Source organism: Myxine glutinosa, chromosome 4, assembly GCF_964187855.1.
Source record: "Myxine glutinosa chromosome 4, kmMyxGlut1.1, whole genome shotgun sequence".
NCBI lineage: Eukaryota > Metazoa > Chordata > Myxini > Myxiniformes > Myxinidae > Myxine > Myxine glutinosa.
Window position 1 is genome coordinate 8,361,686 of NC_136264.1, and position 20,295 is coordinate 8,381,980.

The 20,295-nt window shown below is 44.8% G+C and overlaps 1 protein-coding gene across 2 annotated transcripts in view; it reads left to right on the plus strand.

Moving 5' to 3' along the window:
* Nucleotides 1–20,295, plus strand: part of LOC137412462 (cysteine-rich with EGF-like domain protein 2-A) — an 88,291-nt gene that overhangs the window by 25,136 nt on the left and 42,860 nt on the right. For both annotated transcript variants that reach the window (XM_078775420.1, XM_078775419.1), the window contains exons 5-6: nucleotides 18,367–18,543; nucleotides 19,245–19,343. In XM_078775420.1, the coding sequence (XP_078631546.1) occupies nucleotides 18,367–18,543; nucleotides 19,245–19,343 (276 nt within the window). The remainder of the gene's footprint in view (nucleotides 1–18,366; nucleotides 18,544–19,244; nucleotides 19,344–20,295) is intronic.

Sequence of the window (20,295 nt, forward strand, 5' to 3'; positions counted from 1 at the left end):
TGATATGATACTGGATTCACTTGCTTCACTTGGAAAATCTGCTGCTACACCCTCTCCAAACGCAATTGACCAACTGGAAAGGTTCGTTTGCTTGTTGTACAGATCCAAAACACACACCAAAGTAAATGCACTACGATGGTTCTTGTACTCAAATCGACAGGCCAAGGGAGAGAGTCTGCCTCCAACCTCTGGATCATTGACACCACACATTCTGCGAGCACATTATATTGCAATGATATGGATGCAGGCATGCGAAAGTCAACCGTCCCTTCCTTCTCCCACTGACTACGGATGGAAGTCAGAGGAAAATAGATTTCTTCCGGTGATGTGTTTGAACCCTCCAGCACCAGAGGCCGTGACTAAGCTGGTAAAATGTGGCTGCAAATCAGGATGCAAAGGAAACTCCTGTAGTTGCCGCAGCAATAAACTCCCATGCACAGAGGTCTGTAGCTGTTTGAACTACGGCTGTAGCAACAATGAACAATCAGCTCAGAACATTGTGGGAGATGAACACGAGGACTTGTAAGGTAAAACGGATGATTGTGAGACAGGAATATTTAAATATGGTCAAACAGGAAATTACATTACGCTATCATTGTTATAGCAATGTGGACCTTTGTGTAAAACAGTGGTAGCCATATTGGATTTTCTCACTATTTCTCACTATGGCTGGCATCCACCGATTTCAACGAATCAGTAACATGTTTCCCCAACGGCCTAGCATTACTTATGTGGGCATTACCACCAAAATGGACCTATTTCATCATTCACAATTTGTGTTATCAAGAACATTAAGTTTTTGTACTGTGGTTATTTAATAAGTGGCGGCCATCTTTGATTTTTCCGCCATTTTGAATTTGACTGCCATATTGAAATTAATTGTTTTTGAACTCCTTGGTATTGAAATTATGGGTATTATCATTAATTTGGACCTCATACTGTGTTCAGAATACCAGTTTTAATGGAATTTATATATTTTGGCGGCCATCTTGGATTTGACACCCTTAATCCGTTTAAAAAAATTAACAACCTATGTTTTCGAACATGTGACACCCCAAAGACAAGGAATCAAGTGGAGTTTTGCTTTTAACAAAAAAAAAACACGAAATGACATAACAGCCTACACTAATAACCTGTCATAGGTGAATCACAGGCAGGGTGATTCATCAATGTGTGTACCGCTAAACTGGGCGCCCCGTTTGCGTCCCATTAGTTGTTGGATGTTAAGGATCTCACCGTGTTTTCCACAAAGAGAAGGCGAGCTATCGCCGGCACTCTGAACAAGTTGTGGCCTGGCATGCTCTTCTCCTCTGCCGTTATATACGTCCTCCTCGGCATGTTTTTCCAGAAGAGCCCTGTCTCGTCACAGTTGAAGATTTGCTGGGGGATGTATCGTTCGGCTTCTATCAGTTCGGCAAAAGTTATAATAAAATCTTCAGCTGCCTTCACATCCGCCTCACCAAGTCGACAACACGCACACCTCGCTCATGTTTTTCGACGATTGCGTGTTTTATATCCAAGCACATCATCCTCTTCTTCTTCTCGGTACTTCCCTTGGCACTCAATTTCTTAGGACCCATGGTTAAAACTAAGAAATTTTCCAAGATAACCAAAATGCGAAAACAAAGCAGCAGCGATATACGGCAGAGATGCTTGCACGGCAAGATAACCACGTGACCGGAACCCACTTGGTGGCGGGTGGCGTAAGCTCGTAACTCAGATCTCGGCTCGCATCTCAAAGCAATAAACCGCCCGAGCGACGGCTCGTATCTCGGAAAACTCGTAAGTTGGTGCACTCGTAAGTCAAGGTTTCACTGTATATATATATATATATATATATATATATATATATATATATATATATATATATATAGATATATATATATCAAGTAATGAACGGCGGTTGGGAATTATATCCACGATATCCATTTTTCCGTTCTCCAACCTATAGCTTTGTCTTTAAAAACAACGTTTCGGCCAGCAACCCAGCGTGCGCCGAGCCTCCACTAGCCTTCATCAAGAGAAGTTCCCTTGTTCACCTCCTCCCAGATATATCTGGGGGGAGGGGTGGGCCTATTCTATCAACCAATCACAAAGCTGCGTTGACCTCGTGACAATGGACCCATGCTCGGCTTATGTTGCAAGTGTTTTGTGCGTGTTTGAGCGGTGTATTGTGTTTTGTTGTCCATGTTGCCTGTGTCGGCTATGTCCCACTTTGTCTTTGTCCTCCTCCACGCATCAGTGTCTCTCTGGTGTATTTATGCATGAGAGGTCCGTATGCCTGTGGTAACGCCACAGTCTCCTCTGTCAATGGTGCCCGCGTTTGGCCAGTGTGCCAGGCCTCCAGTATTCGCCTCCTGGCCCGGTTCGGGGATGCCGCCAGCACGTTCACATTGTCCCATAGAGGAACATGGCCCGCCCTTATTCCATGCTTGGCGATAGCAGATCTTTCTGGGTGATTACACTCAAAGGCCTTGTGGTGTTCATTAATGCGCTGGCCTAAGGTTCTTCCAGTCTCGCCTATGTAATCTCCACCACAGTCACATGGAATGGTGTATACCACACCTGTGCAATCATTCTTCAGTCTTTTGTCTTTGACCTTGGTCAGTGCACGTCTCAAGGTGTATATAGGTTGGTAGTTGACCCTCACCCCGACCGGTCTCAAAATCCTGCCAATCCTTTGATACCCGTGGCACAAATGGTAGCACGCAGAAGCCCTTAGGTGGTTCCTGTGGCACGTCCTGGATTCTTGGAGCCGCCAGTACCATTTCATTTTTTGGGCAGAGGTGGTCTGGGTAGCTATTGGCTTTCAATACCCATTTGAGATGCTTGATCTCTCTCCTTTTGCCCTTCAAGGTGGACGGTATATTCCTTGCCCTTTTTACGAGTGTATTCACCACAGCTCTTTTATGGTGCAGTGGATGGCAAGACGTGAAATCGAGGTAACGCTCGGTCTGGGTGGGTTTCCTATATAATGCGGTACTTAAGCTTCCATTGAGGTTCCTCCTCACCAAGACGTCCAAAAATGGAAGCGACCCATCCTGTTCTTCCTCACAGGTGAATTTGATGGAAGGAAACATTCCACTGATGCCCTCCTGAATTGTATTAACAGCCGTGCTGGGGCAGATGACAAAAGTGTCATCGACATAGCGGTACCAGACACGTGGCTGTGTTGGGAGGGATGGGATGGTGCGTGTTTCCAGCTCTTCCATCACCATATTGGCAACCACCGCAGACACCGGGGAGCCCATCGCAGTGCCGAACACCTGTTTGTAAAATGTGCTGTCAAAGACAAAATAGGTGGAAGACAGACAAGTGCTGAGGAGGTGACAAATGTCATCAACATTCAACTTGTCGGCGGCTTGTTTCCAGTAATCATCCTCCATTAGCCTCTGTCTCGCCACATCAACCGCCAGGGTTGTGGGCACGTTAGTAAATAGCGAAATGACGTCAAAGGACACCATGGATTCGTGTGGATGGATCGTGGTGTGTGTTATTTTGTCCACAAACTCGGAGCTGTTGCGTAATCCTCGGTCGGTTTTTCCCACGAGGTACTTTAGTATATTGGCCACGAACTTGGACAATGCATGTCTGTGCCAATGGTGTGTGTATACCACACCATTGGCACAGGTGTGGTATACACCATTCCATGTGACTGTGGTGGAGAATACATAGGCGAGACTGGAAGAACCTTAGGCCAGCGCATTAATGAACACCACAAGGCCTTTGAGTGTAATCACCCAGAAAGATCTGCTATCGCCAAGCATGGAATAAGGGCGGGCCATGTTCCTCTATGGGACAATGTGAACGTGCTGGCGGCATCCCCGAACCGGGCCAGGAGGCGAATACTGGAGGCCTGGCACACTGGCCAAACGCGGGCACCATTGACAGAGGAGACTGTGGCGTTACCACAGGCATACGGACCTCTCATGTATAAATACACCAGAGAGACACTGATGCGTGGAGGAGGACAAAGACGAAGTGGGACATAGCCGACACAGGCAACACGGACAACAAAACACAATACACCGCTCAAACACGCACAAAACACTTGCAACATAAGCCGAGCATGGGTCCATGGTCACGAGGTCTCGCAACGCAGCTTTGTGATTGGTTGATAGAATAGGCCCACCCCTCCCCCCAGATATATCTGGGAGGAGGTGAACAAGGGAACTTCTCTTGATGAAGGCTAGTGGAGGCTCGGCGCACGCTGGGTTGCTGGCCGAAACGTTGAGTTATTAAAGACAAAGCTATAGGTTGGAGAACGGAAAAATGGATATCGTGGATATATATATAAATATATATATATATATATATATATATATATATATATATACATATACACCGTATATATTACCATTGGCGTCCTCAAAGCAATAATGTACCAGCATACCCCATTTGGCATCCAATGCACAGAAACGAGTGGACTTGGGGCCTTTGAGAGACATCTTAGACACATCCTCAGGAGGAACAGCACCCCAGAAGATGTTGTGATTATTGATGTCCGCATTCAAATGGAAGTGTTGTTCATCACTGATCCACAAGGAGTTGATCCAATTTGGGGACCTTTCCATTCAGTCACTGAACCAATCACACATTGTTACTCGTCTTGTCATGTCATTCAGAGTTAGTTTATGCCTCACAGATATGATGTCTGGGTAGAGCTTGAGTTCAGAAGTGAGAATGTGCCACACAGATGAGGCTGAGATCGCCCATTCTCAGGAACACCAGTGGTGGGATTTCTTAGGATTTTCGATAGGAGAATCTCACAAGATCAATGTTTCCTTGGTAACACTTGGTCGGCGGCCACTGTTGTCTTTATTTTGATTTTTCACGCTTCCATGTGCTTGGAAGTGCTCCACAAACCGCTGGATGCTCCCATTCAGTGCCGTATATTAACAGAGTCTGACCAGCCTTTGATCTGCTCAACTACTGCCGTGATTGGTCGAGCTCGCGTCACGTGGTTTACAGGCGCCATTTTGCATACCACCTCAGCCGAGCAGCTTTCCCGCTGCACCCATTCCATGCCATTGCTTCGTATCGTTGCATATTTCATTTGAGTAATATTTCAATAAAATCAACCTATATGGTGTGTTGTGCTGGTTGGGGGTGTTCTGTTAGACCAGGACAAGGTCGTATAATGCACAGATTTCCTCGAGACAAGGAACGAAGTGCTATTTGGGCGGTTAAAATACGCCGAGTTGGATGGAATCCATCACCTTACTCATATTTATGTTCGGTAAGTGAAATCGCTTAATATATATTGGTTTCAAATCAAAAGTGACATGACACGTGTGTATTAGGTCTCTGGTGAGCTTAACATTTATTTAGTCAACCATATATCTATGTTATAATAGCCGTAGATGATTCTGTCTGTCTGTTGGGCGTCTGTCCGGGGTGTGGCTTACTCGGTTTGCAGAGTAGCTCCACCCATAGCTCCACCCATTCTGGGAGAGGCTTCATATAATTATAAACAAATATCCACCATTTTATTAACTCGCATAGCTTTGAGGCCTGTTTTGTAGGCCCGTGGTGTCTTGCTCTCTCTCCCAGTTTTATTTCAAATCAAATTCGATATATCATTTCATTTTTCACAGTCGCTAACATAGTTTTAGACTCGGTTGAAAAAAAACGGGAAGAAAATCCGATGAAAGTTGCCGTTTATAGAACGAAATGAATTCTCAAAGGCCTGTAATTTCAAGGCCATTGAGTCTCTCTCACGCCTTTATCTCCAATCTAACTCACCATCTGATTTCATTTTTATTCATGGTTTTAGACGAAGTGCTATTTGACCATAGCACTTCCCAACATGCTATACTTAACAAGAAGTGCTATGCATGTCAGCAACGTGGGAAAACGCAGAGATATATTTTTAAAAATACACCATATCACCGCCCTACAGCCAACAATTATCATACACCGCCCAACATGACACAGACGGCAACATTTCGACATTATCGCTTTTTCTTTAAACCGAGTGAACCGAGCCGAACCGAATAAACCGAGTGAATTCACCGTTTACTTTTGATGACAGTCGTCACAAAACGACATATATTTCTTCGTTTTTATTTCATTCAACATTATTAGCCGGAAGTAAAATATGGTTCAGGAAATATATCACCGCCCAACAGCCAACAAGTATCATACACCGCCCAACATGACACAGACGGCAACATTTCGACATTATCGCTTTTTCTTTAAACCGAGTGAACCGAGCCGAACCGAATAAACCGAGTGAATTCACCATTTACTTTTGATGACAGTCGTCACAAAACGACATATTTCTTCGTTTTTATTTCATTCAACATTATTAGCCGGAAGTAAAATATGGTTCAGGAAATTACCGAGAGATATTTCTTCGTTTTTTTATTTATTAGTTATTTGCGCATACACTTTAAATAGGTTTATTTGAAATGTTTAATTTTCACAATGTAATTTATTTGTCATTTGATGATACACTTCCTCTTGATACACTTGATACACTTTCGAGACACTTCCTCTTGACTCGTGACAATTCATGCGTTGCGTGGAAACTTCCATTTCCAAAATGAATGACACAGTCGATGAAGAACGCAGACTTGAACAGGATGCAGCAAGAAAACGAATGAGACGGGAGAACGAGTCCGTCAACGAACGTCAATGCAGACTTGAACAGGTTGCAGCAAGAAAACGAATGAGACGGGAGAACGAGACAGTTGAGGAACGTGAACACAGACTCGCACAGGATGCTGCTGCAACAACGATGAGGAGTGAGAACGAGACAGTCGAGGAACGTGAACACAGACTTGCACAGGATGCTGCTGCAACAACGATGAGGAGGGAGAACGAGACCCTCGACGAACGTGAACACAGACTCGCACAGGATGCTGCTGCAACAACGATGAGGAGGGAGAACCAGACCCTCGACGAACGTGAACACAGACTCGCACAGGATGCTGCTGCAACAACGATGAGGTGCGAGAACGAGACCGTCGATGAACGCCAACACAGACTCGCACGGCATGCTGAGCAACAAAGACGTTGGAGTGCTCAGCAAACATATACAACCGCAGCCATAATGAATCCGGCCGAAGTATCCGATAATATTGTTCAAGAGCATAATTGCGGTCCAATGACGTCACCATGTGTGTACTGTTCTGCACACCATTTCACAAATGAATCAACAGGACAAGGGGATGGATTTACACTGTGTTGTTCCAAGGGAAAAGTTAAATTGCCTCCACTATTTGCCGTACCTGCTCGACTGCAACAACTTTATCAGGGTGACGATGGAAAATGTCGCAACTTCTGAGACAATATCCGGAATTACAATTCAGCATTAGCTTTTGCATCAATGGGTGCTCAGATCTCATCTCCTCCAGGAAATGGACCGTACTGTTTCAAAATCCACGGTCAAATTTACCATCGCTGTGGTCCATTACATCCATCACATGTACATGAACAAGCACAATTTGCACAATTATTTATTTTGGATACAGCTCAAGCTACAAAGGAACGTATGAATCGACCTGAGAATCACAGATGTTTGCAAGAATTGATGGCAGAACTGCACAACATACTATCTGACGTTAATCCTTATGTCACATGTTACAAGACTATGTTCGAGCGTGAACAGCAAGAAATCAGGAAAGCTGTCCTTGAAGATCGCCTCCCTTCTACCTTGGAAATGCATTTTCGTCGACTGTGTGCAGACGACCAAAGACGTTACAACATACCAACTGCTGATGAAATTGCTGCTGTCTTCGTTAGTGGACAAGATGGTGAACCACCTGCAAACAGTGATTTCCAGGTTCATTTGCATGACCAGGGCTTACACAATCTCTCTCCACTTTCCTCTCGCATTGATCCCATGACATATCCCATTCTCTTTCCACATGGCGAGCCTGGATGGATGATAAACATGCCTCACCAGCGACAGACTGCGGTTCGAAACAAGGTAACTCATCGTGAATTCTATGCCTACAGACTGGCTATTCGAAATGAATTCAGCACTATCCATTCTTCAGGGAAATTGTTCCAGCAGTATGTTGTCGACGGATATTGCAAGGCAGAAGCAAATCGACTGCAATACTTCAAACAAAATCAGGAAACCCTTAGAGCCATGGAATACAGAGGACTACTGGACCACGTCCAGAACGTTGCTGCTGATAACCAACGTCCTGTCGGTCATATCGTCATTTTGCCGTCGAGTTTTGCAGGGAGTCCAAGAGCTATGCAGCAGAACTACCAAGATGCTATGGCCATTGTTCGCAAATTCGGAAAACCAGATCTTTTCATCACGTTCACGTGTAATCCAAAATGGACAGAGATACAAGAAAACATCGGACAACACCAACGAGCTGAAGGCAGACCAGATTTAGTGGCACGCGTGTTTCATCTGAAATTAAAAGAGTTAATCGACGATATAACGAAGAAGCACGTGTTGGGCAAAGTACGTGCATTTCTCTACGTCGTCGAGTATCAGAAGCGTGGCCTACCGCATGCCCACATATTACTCATTCTGTGCCAAGAAGATAAAATTTGTACCGCTGAAGACATTGACAGAATTGTTTCCGCACAAATTCCTAATTCAAATGAGTCACCAGAGATCCATTCCTTGGTGAAGTCTCACATGATACATGGTCCTTATGTCACTTTAAATCGCCATTCGATTTGTGTGAAAGATGGAGTGTGCAGTAAAGGCTTTCCAAAAGCGTATGCTGCAGAGACACTTGCGAGCATAGATGGCTATGCCCTTTACAAGCGTCCCCCAAATGGACCCACCATAACCGTTCATGGAACCGATGTTGATTGCCAATATGTGGTCCCATTCAATGCTTATTTACTGAAGAAGTACAGAGCACACATCAACATTAAGGTTTGCGCAAGCATAAAGAGTATAAAGTACTTATTTAAATATGTGTACAAGGGACATGACTGTGCCAGCATCGAAATTCGAGAGCGCGGGAGAGTGGAGGTGGACGAAATAAAGACCTATTTGAACTGCAGATATGTCAGTGCCCCAGAGGCAGCATGGAGATTGATGGAATTTGAAATGCACAAACAGTCCCATTCCATCACCAGACTTGCGGTACACTTACCTGAATTGCAGACTGTTGTGTTCAGGGATGGTAACGAGGAAGAAGCCATTGTACGACATAGGGGTACAACACTTACAGCTTGGTTTCAGTTAAACCAGAGAGACCCCGAGGCACGAAGTTATCTGTACCATGACATTCCAAAATATTACGTATTTGAAGATGGACGAAAGACATGGAAACTTCGACGCCGGGGCGGCAACAAGGTTATCGGACGCATGGTTTCGGCAAGCCCTATGGACATTGAGCGCTTTCATCTTCGTGTACTCCTGCTGCACTGCCCTGGTAAAACATCATTTGAAGATCTCAGAACCGTAGATGGAGCAGTTTGTGAAACATACAAGGATGCAGCCAGGAAATTACATTCAACAGAAGATGATACAGAATGGGACAGGTCCTTAGCTGATGGAGTTATCTTTGCCATGCCACAACAATTGAGATCTCTTTTTGCAACCCTATGCATATTCTGCACACCAACAGACACATCGGCCCTGTGGGAAAAATATAAAAACGACCTTTGCGAAGATTTTGTGCACAGCGGCCATATCTTGGAACAGAGTATTTTCATGGCATTGCGAGAAATACAGTCCTTCCTCCTGAGACATGGACAGACCTTGGAAGCATTTCAGTTACCAGTACCTCCAGACACTGTTGAAGATCTTTCGAGCGATGATTTATCAGTATGTACCGGGAGATGAACATGAAAAAGGTGAAAACAACAGACAACTACGAAATGATGACCAGATCAAAATTGTAGATGAGGTCCTACAGGCCGTTCATTGTAGGGACCAGTACACAGGCAACCGGTTGTTTTTCGTTGATGGACCGAGCAGAAGTGGCAAGACCTTTCTCTATAATACGCTTCTGCACATCTTGCGAGGCCTGTGTCGTTTGGTTCTTCCAATGGCGTACTCGGGCATTGCAGCAACATTGCTAGCAGGGGGCCGTACATCGCACCATCGATTTAAATTGGCAGTGCCCATTTTGGAAAACTCCACATGCAACATATCACCTACGAGTAAAGATGCAGATGCTCTAAGGAAGGCCAACCTATTCATTTGGGATGAAGCACCTACGGCTCCAGCATATGCTTTAGCGGCTGTTGATCGATGTCTCCGGGATGTAACCAGCAACAACATTCCTTTTGGTGGAAAGGTCTTACTTCTTGGTGGGGACTTCAGGCAGGTTTTTCCCGTTGTACCTCGCGCTGCACCTTCAGCAATCATCGCCACATGCATCAAGTGTAGCAAGTTGTGGCCAAAGTTCAAACAGCTGAACTTAACATCAAACATGAGAGCTAATGATGATGAAGAATTCTCAAAATGGTTACTGTCGGTTGGAAATGGGACTGTGGAAACAATTCCTGACTCAGATTTAATACGACTGCCTGATCGTATCTGTGTAGAAGACAACATTTCTTTAGCAGAGGCTGTTTTCGGTAATTTGAACGAAATCCATTCAAACTATGATGCGCTGGCACAACGAGCCGTGTTGTGTCCAAAGAATGAATCCACATTTGTGATCAACGATGAGATACTGGATGCATTTCCTGGGGAAGAAAAGACGTACTTCAGCGCTGATTCCATTGTCTGTGATGACCCTGAAGAGGCACTAAATTATCCGATGGAATTCCTAAATCAATTAACTCCTTCTGGAATGCCATTGCACAAACTTCGTCTCAAAGATGGTGCTGTCATCATGTTACTCCGTAACTTTGATCCGAAACAGGGACTGTGCAATGGTGCAAGATTGGTTGTTAAAAGATTGTTGCCAAACATAATAGATGGAGAAATAATTTCTGGCAGTCACAAAGGAACATGCACATTTATACCCAGGATTAGTATTGCACCTTCCGATACAACACTACCATTCGTACTCAAACGCCATCAATTTCCAGTTTGTGTGGCATTCTCTTTCTCAATAAACAAGAGTCAAGGTCAAACATTACACAAAGTTGGGATTTACTTACCAGAATCCGTCTTCAGCCATGGCCAATTATATGTTGCATTGTCGCGTGCTAAACGATTTGAGGATGTCAAGGTAAAGGTAGTCAGTAATGGCCAACAGGGAAAAATTGATGGCCACAGTGGAATCTTCACCCGTAATGTTGTTTACCCGGAGGTCCTGCAGTGACACCATTCAGGCAACAAAAGGAGGGCACGAAGGAAAATAGTTAATTACTCCGACACATTTAGTTGCGGTGATTGAAAAATCACCGTACCGTTGTTGCTGTTTTGATGCTTTTTACTGCTGTTTTGATGCTTTTTCACTGCTGTTTTGATGCTTTTTCACTGCTGTTTTTTCACTGCTGTTCTGATGCTTTTTCACTGCTGTTTTGATGCTTTTTCGCTGCTGTTTTGATGCTTTTTCACTGCTGTTTTGACGCTTCCACTGTTGTTTTGATAGTGTTTTGATGCTTTTTCACTGCTGTTTTGATGCTGTTTCACAGCTGTTCTGATGCTTTTTTGCCGTTTTTTAAAATATAAAAATCTCATTAAAAAAAAGAAATTCCAAAAAAATCTCACAACGATGACATATAATTCACCGAAAACGTGAAGCAACCACATAATATTATGGTGATGTTTAACTCTGAGTGAGAATAGTTCTAAATTTTAAAAACTTTCTTCTGATATTTGTGATTTATTTCAAACAAACTGTATTTCCCATCTACACGGGCATGTATTCCTATTAACGTTATGTAAAGTACATAAATTGTGTGGATTACATCATTTGTGGATGTGATCAATTACCAGTAACCATTTTATATAACTGAATGTGCAGGTGCAGCATCTAACTCAATATGTCGAAATGTCACACACATCCATGCCCGTGGGATTCCCACGGGTGACCCCGCTAGTATATATATATTATACATATTCCCTGGAACATTTTTCGTGTACATATGCAGTGTATATATATATATATATATATATATATATATATATATATATATAATTATAAGGGATTATGCATACAACAACATGCTGTATTTTAAAGGCCATTTTCCCGACTAGAGCGGGGGTTAGCCTTGCGGTCCCCATGACAATCTTCTCCATTTTGCCCTATTTTCTGCATCTCTCCTTGTTAACCCCCTTGCCCGCATTTCTTCTTCCACCATCTTTAGCCAAGTCTTTCTCGGTCTTCCCCGTCCTCTACTTCCTTCTACATTCATTTCCATCACTCTTCTCAACCAGTCACTTTCATCCTTCCTCAACACATGACCAAACCATCTCAACCTGTTCCTCTTCACAGCATCAATCACAGGCTCTATTCCCATCATCTTTCGCAATTCATCATTTGTCTTCCTCTCTTTCAACGATACTCCGCACATCCATTGAACCATTCGCATTTCCACCCTTTCCAACCTTCGTTGCTGCTCTACGTTCATTACCCATGTCTCGCTCCCATAAATCATAACACTTCTCACACATGCAGCATACACCTTTCCCTTCAGCTTCAACGACACTCCCCTCCTCATTAGCACGCCACTCAGTTCCCGAAACTTCTTCCATGCACATCTCACTCCAGCAACCGTTGCCGAGTCTGATCCACCTTCTCCATTCAGCATGTCTCCGAGGTAGCAAAATGTTTTCACACCTTCCAGCTTCACGCTGTCTCCAAGATCCAACTCAACATTTCCTCCATCTGCAGCTCCCTCTGTGCGCACCTTACATTTGAATGTAGCTGCCACACTAGTTAATGACCCTCTCAGACCACTACATTTTTGATGAACCCACTCAGCGCACATTGTACATTGAATGGAGTTCACTCCAACACCCTTCCTGCACACAGCACAGGGCGACTTCCCAGTTCTTTCCACCTCACCACATGCTTTACCACTTGCCATCACCTTCGTCTTTCCGATATTCACCTTCAGACCTTTTGTCTCCATACATTCCTTCCACGTGTTCATCTTTTCCTTCAGTCCATCCATACATTCCGCAATCAACACCAGATCATCTGCATACAACAACTCCCACGGTAAACCCTCCTTTACGTTCTGAGCCAGCATCTCCATCACAGCTACAAATAGTAGTGGGCTTAGTACCGACCCCTGATGCACTCCCACTTTCAGCTCAATCTCACCACTGTTCCCGTCCTTCGTCCTTACAGCTGTGCGCGCTCTTTTGTACATTGCCATCACTACTCTGATCAACCATTCCTCCACTCCTAACTTCCTCAATGCCCATGTCAATACTTTGCGTGGAACCCTATCGAATGCTTTCTCCAGATGAACAAACCCAAGAAACAACTTCTTCCTCTTCTCCATGTACTTCTCCTGCAACTGCCTCACAATGAAATGCGCGTCTGTCGTTCCTCTTCCTGGCATAAATCCAAACTGCATTTCGTCGATCTTCACTTTCTTCCTTATCCTCCTCTCCAACACCCTTTCCAATACCTTCATTCCATGCTCCAATAACTTTATCGCTCGGTACGAGCCACACTCCAGAGGGTCACCTTTCCCCTTGTATAGAGGGATGAGGGTACTCAGCTCCCAATCCACTGGAATGCGGCCTTCTTTCACCACCAGATTGCAGATCTCTGTCATTCTCTTCACACCCCAACTTCCTGCTGCCTTCAACATATCTCCCACAACTCCCGTCTGCCCTCCTGCTTTTCAACCCTTCATTGCTTTTATCGCTTCGTCAACTTCCTTCTCAGTTATCTTCTCTGCTGGTCCTAAAACTGGGTTACTCTCTATGTTGCCATCCCATTCATTCTCTGTATTCAACAGCATTTCCATATATCTTTTCCATCTTCCTTTAATTCAATCTGGGTCGACAACGATTTGTCCCACTTCATATATATATGCCGTATATCTGTTTTCCACTCCGCAATAAAACGGGTCTCACAGTTCACTCCCAAGCCTACAAGGACCACATACAACACTACAAAGATGCCCTCTCCCGTGCCCGCTCTGCCTACTACTCTCAAATTATCCACTCTGGCTCCGGAAACCCAAAAGCACTCTTCTCGACAATAAACAAACTCCTCCGCCCCCTGAACACCACCACCCAGTCATTCACAGTAGACAACTGCATCTCCTTCCTCTCTTTCTTCCAACGCAAAATTGACAACATCTACAACAGCTTGACCACCGCCGCACCCGCTCCCCCTCCAACCACCTGCCCCCCCTTGTCCTGCCATCCCCTGTCTCGGTTCTCCCCAATCTCTCCTACTGACCTCTCTGAACTCCTCATAGGAATGAAAACTGCCACCTGCACTCTTGACCCCATCCCCTCCAGCTTTGTCAAAGCCTCCCTCCCTGCTCTCTCTCCACTTATCATTGCAACAATAAACTCCTCCCTGTCTACAGGCATCGTCCCACCTTCCCTCAAAATTGCTGCTGTTACCCCCATTCTAAAAAAACCTGGTCTAAACCCTGACACCCTAAACAACTTCAGACCCATCTCCAACCTACCCTTTCTGTCAAAAGTTTTGGAACGCGCTGTAGCCACTCAACTCAAACATCATCTCTCTGCCAATAACTTGTATGAAACATTCCAATCCGGATTCCGCTCCAACCACAGTACTGAAACTGCTCTCCTCAAAATCACCAACGACCTTCTCCTCTCCTCTGACGCTGGCAACCTCAACATTCTCGTCCTCCTCGACCTCAGCGCTGCCTTTGACACCATCGATCACACTATCCTCCTCACCCGACTTGAATCCACCTTTAACGTCACCGGCACTGCCCTCTCTTGGATTAAATCATACCTCTCTGACAGATGCCAGTTCATCTCCATCAATAACTGCAAATCCCCCACTGCTCCCCTCCCCCAAGGTGTCCCCCAAGGTTCAGTTCTTGGCCCCCTCCTCTTCATCCTTTACCTGTCCCCGCTCGGTCACTTAATCCGCCGTCATGGTCTCCAATTCCACTGCTTCGCCGATGACATCCAGCTTTTCATCTCCACCAAGTCCGTCTCCACCGACACCCACTCTATCCTGACAAACTGCATCACTGAAATAAAATCCTGGCTTCAAATCAACTTCCTCAAGCTTAACTGTGATAAATCTGAAATAATCATCATTGGCCCAAAAACGCTCACAAAATCCACCCATAACTTTGCCCTCAACATCGACGGTATCCCAGTATCCACCTCCCCTCACATCCGGAATCATGGCGTCATCTTTGACCAAACCCTTTCCTTCGACAAATACACTAAACAGATCACAAAGTCAGCCTTCTTTCACCTGAAAAACATTGCCCGTCTCCGCTCATCCCTCTCCTCCACGGCTGCAGAAACCCTCATCCACGCCTTCATCACCTCCCGTCTGGACTACTGCAATAGCCTCCTCTATGGTTCACCCTCAAAAATCACCAATAAACTCCAATACATTCAGAACTCCGCTGCCCGTCTACTCACTCATTCCCGGACCCGTGACCACATCACCCCCGTCCTTTACAAGCTTCACTGGCTCCCCATCCCCCAGAGAATCCAGTACAAAATCCTCCTCTTGACATACAAAGCCCTCCATAACCTGGCCCCATCCTACCTGGCTGACCTCCTCTCCAGACACACTCCCACCCGCAACCTCCGCTCTGCTGGTACCAACCTCCTGACCCCCTCCATCCGGACCAAATTCAGATCCTGGGGGGACAGGGCCTTCTCCATCGCTGCTCCCACCCTCTGGAACTCACTACCTCACACCATCAGAGACTCCTCCTCACTCACCACATTCAAAACATCACTAAAGACCCACCTGTTCAACGCTGCATTCAACATTCAACCCACAGCATTTAACCCCTGACTATCTCTTCTCCTTCTCCCTCCTTTTGCTTTAAATATTTCCCTATTGATTCTTGTCTTGTCTTTTTGATTCTTGTCTTATATATATGCCGTATATCGCTGCTGTTTGTTTTCTTGATTCTTGTCTTTTTGCAATTGTTGTTTTCATGTATTGTTATGCATTATGTTTTCCACTCTGTCAAAGCGCCTTTGGGCTTCTGGAAAAGCGCTATACAAAATAAATGAATTATTATTATTATTATTATTCAAGCAACTCACCCCCATCACATCACACCTCTCTTTCGCTATCTGCTTTGCAATCCTGAATACTGCTTTCTGACCCTCATCCGAATCCAAGCGTTCTCCGAACATTTTCCTTCATGCCTCCTGCGCCTTTGCTACCTCTTTCTTTGCAGCCTTCCTGGCTGCCTTATAACTTTCATGCTCTGCTGTTTCTGCTCCCGTACCCTTCGCCTTCTGCCACTCCTTGAACTTCTTCCTCTTCTCATGGTTCTTTCTTTTCTGATGAAATTCTGCTGAAGATGAAACTGAAAATCAGGTATTATACATAATCCCTCATTATACATACTAGGGCATGCCCGTACTATATATATATCTAAAATTATATCCCCCCCCTCTATTTACATGAAATGGTTTGGTCCAAAGCGAACGGCTTGCGAGTACGGTGACAATCCCCCCCCTCTATTTACATGAAATGGTTTGGTCCAAAGCGAACGGCTTGCGGAGTTTGGTAAAGAAATCGCCATAGCGTGCACAAACGCGCAGGAAAGCGAAAGAATCGCAAATTAGTTTTAATTAGTTTTAAAACATAGTTTAACGCCAACATAGTTTGCCAACGTGAAATAAATGAATACGCTCTCAAATGTGCCGTCCGAGGCAGAGTCTGTTCGCCACGTTCGGCACACGTGATAACTCGCTGCTCTCTGATTGGTTGAATCGTTTTTTGGACATAGCTCGGTAACTACTTGTCCGATTAATATGAAACCTTGAAAAGGCACATCCTCGGGTCCCCAGCAATATACCTGGCAAGTTTCAAGTATATCGGACCCGTGGTTGTCGAGAAACAGCGGTCACAGACAAACATACATACATACATACATACACACAGAGATTACTGGAATTATAGATAGATACCCTATAACATGAACTGTTTATATATGCTTACATATCAGGAAATACTTGTTTATGACGCAATATTTGTCACTGTTGTGTCAGTTTCCTGAGTAAAGTGTTCTTTGAAAACGTAGCATTTTTTGGGGGAAAATAATACTGTTTCCAAATATTATATTGCCAAAAAAAGCAGTTAATTTGGATTGTTTCAATAGATAGGACTCTGCACAACGTTGTGGGTGTAGGTTGATATGGAGCCCAATCACACAGCCGTAAAACGCAACGTAAAGTTACGACCGGAGAGCATGGCAGCAAAAGTATGGCAATGCGAGCGCTTGTCAAGAAATTGAAATAGGATATATGTATATACACGTACACATTTGACATATATATCTATTTTATCTAAATATATCACCAAGGTTATAATGTTTAATGCTGGATTTCTTCAAGAATAACAAATAAACAATGTACCTAAGAGTATGTTTACTTTTTTTATTGCTGATTATGGTGCGAGTCAAGTTATAACAACATTTGTGAACCCAAGCTAATGAATAAAATAATAGACGTTGTACTTTCGTAGCATTATGGGAATATTGTATGTTACGTTTCCAGATAATAGATGAAAACTAGTATACAAGCTCCATTTTATCAGATTACAATTTTATGCCAAGAGAAATAAAATGTATCAGTATGCTGTATGCAGCTGACAATAAATCGTGTGCCGCGACAGGTAAACAATTCGTGTGAATAAATGACGCCGCTTGCAGATTTTATTATTCCAATAACAAACAACACGTCACTTTAACTTGAATTAGTTGTACCTCATTAAATCTGCGACCAAACAGTAATAACATCGATTCCCTCGTCACAGAACTACAGGATTGCCACAGCTGACATACATCTCGCAGTGCCAGCGCGTGAAGTTAGGTATGCAACATGGCGCAAGTATTTCAGTTGGCCAGACTCTCAATATACACGGCACTGCTCCCATTGGAAGGTCCATTACAGGTTTGACCATTGGAATACTGACTATTGTCGGCGCACCTGCACGTCAGATTTTGACTCGCACCACAAAGTAACGATTTTCACTTTTTGTTCCACTGTGTACACTATAGTTGATGCAGAGTCCTACTGACTACTTGTTAGAAATGGCATACCACCACCACCACCACCACCACCACCATAACCTGCAATAGTGAAGGGTACAGCATATCAGGCTGCTCAAGCAGTCCACTTTTTTCCAACACTGTGTGTGTGTGTGTGTGTGTGTGTGTGTGTGTGTGTGTGTGTGTGTGTGTGTGTGTGTGTGTGTGTATACACACACACACACAAACACACACACACACCGTATATATGGATGGTCTTGTGCATGCATCTTGTTATTTAATGGTTGCATTAACCATGGCTGTTTTGACATATTGCTGCAGACTGCCTGGGAGGGTCGGTACGGCCCTGTGCGGGTAATGGACGCTGTGATGGGCAAGGAACACGCTCGGGCACAGGCTTGTGTGTGTGCGATGTGGGGTATGCTGGTGAAGAGTGCCTCGAGTGTGAAGCGGGGTTCTACGCCCTAAAGCGCAATGACACATACGCAAACTGCTCACGTGAGTCAAATGAAATATGGATGGTAGGGGAGGTATGAAAAGTTCCTGGTCTGAAATGAACTCTATTGATGAAATGTCATACACATTTTGTCCTGGGTGGTGTAGGGGTGGTGATGGTGGGTTGGGGGGGGGGGGAGGGGGAGGTGGGGTATCATGCAAAACCACCCTGGGGGAGTGAACAGTCTTCATGGCAGGTTTGAACAATATGGGTCAAAAGGTGTGGCTGGAAAATCAGAACAAACACACATAGTAGTGGGGTAATGGGGGTGGGGTGGGGTTGGGGCAAGAGGTGGGGCAAAGTGCTAAACTATCCTGGGTGAGTGGATACTTCATGCCAAGTGTGAGTGGGCCCCATTGGTGAAAGGGTGTACCCAGTGAATGGAAGCAAACACATGGTGTGGGATGGTGTAGGGAGTGAGGGGTGGGGGGGAGAGAGTTTACAGTGCAGAAACCACCCTTGGGGAGTGAAGTCTTCACGGCAATTTTGAGCCCGGTCGGTCAAAAGATGTGGCCAGAAAATCAGAACACACACACACACACACACACACACACACACACACACACACACACACACACACACACACACACACACACACACACACACACATATGTATATGTATATGTATATATATTATGTAGAAATTATATTAAACTACTTGTGAATTATTATTTTCTGAGGATTCCATTCCACCATGTTACAGGATGCCACACTTCATGCACAACATGCTCTGGTCCAGAGGTGATAGACTGCGAGGAATGTCAGCCGGGATTTGAAAAGGATGTGGAGCATGGCTGCATAGGTGAGTGTTTTCCTCTTTGACTAGCATCATCATCATCATCATCATCATCATCGTCATCATCATCATTATCATCATCATCATTAATAATAATGCTCTTTGTAGGGCCATTGTGCCATGATGAACATTTTCATTAATTAATTTCTCGTGGTGCTTTTATGTATTTCTGTGCGAATTTAAAAATCTACTCATGGTAGGACTAGCTGGGCCTATGCAGCATCCAGTCTGGCTGTAAATGCAGTAACTGATGGTACCAAAACCACACCAGAATAGAGGGCATTCCACATGTTCACAATTTGATGGGAAAAGGCCAAGGAGCGGAAATTCCTTTGAGCTTAACCACCGTTTAGAGGCCATTTTTCCCCGCAAAGCGGGGGTTGGCCTTTTCGGGGACCGTGGTAGTTGTTTTTTTTTTTGGTCCCCTTTTTGAAGCAATGTTTTACGGCCGGATGCCCTTCCTGACGCCAACCCTTTTTGCCGCCTTCAACGACAAACAGGGAATTACCAGTGAACTGGTACTCAAATTAGCCGACCTCGGAAGGATGACAGGCTGAGTCAACCCCCCTGGCATTAATTCGGCGATCGACCGAGATTCGAACCCGGGATCCTAGGATCCTAAGCCGGCACCCTAGCCGCTAGCCCAACACCAGGGATTTGACACCTTTGAGCTTGCTGCTTGAAAATTCCCCTCGGAGGTGCCGGTGCTGCTTGGAGAAGAGATTTTGGCGGGAAAGCCTGACATGGTACGGGAGGGTATGGAGTTCGACAACATGGCGAGACGGACATAGCTGGCTTTTAGCTGCATAATGTTTGTCTTCCACAATGTTCCGCAACGCAGAGACAGATGTATTACTAATAGGTGAACACCCCAAACAAGTCTTCGAGCTGCTTCAATGATTCCTAGTTTGTCCATTTTGGTGCATCTCCACTTGAAACTTGGCAGAGGCCGGCAGTT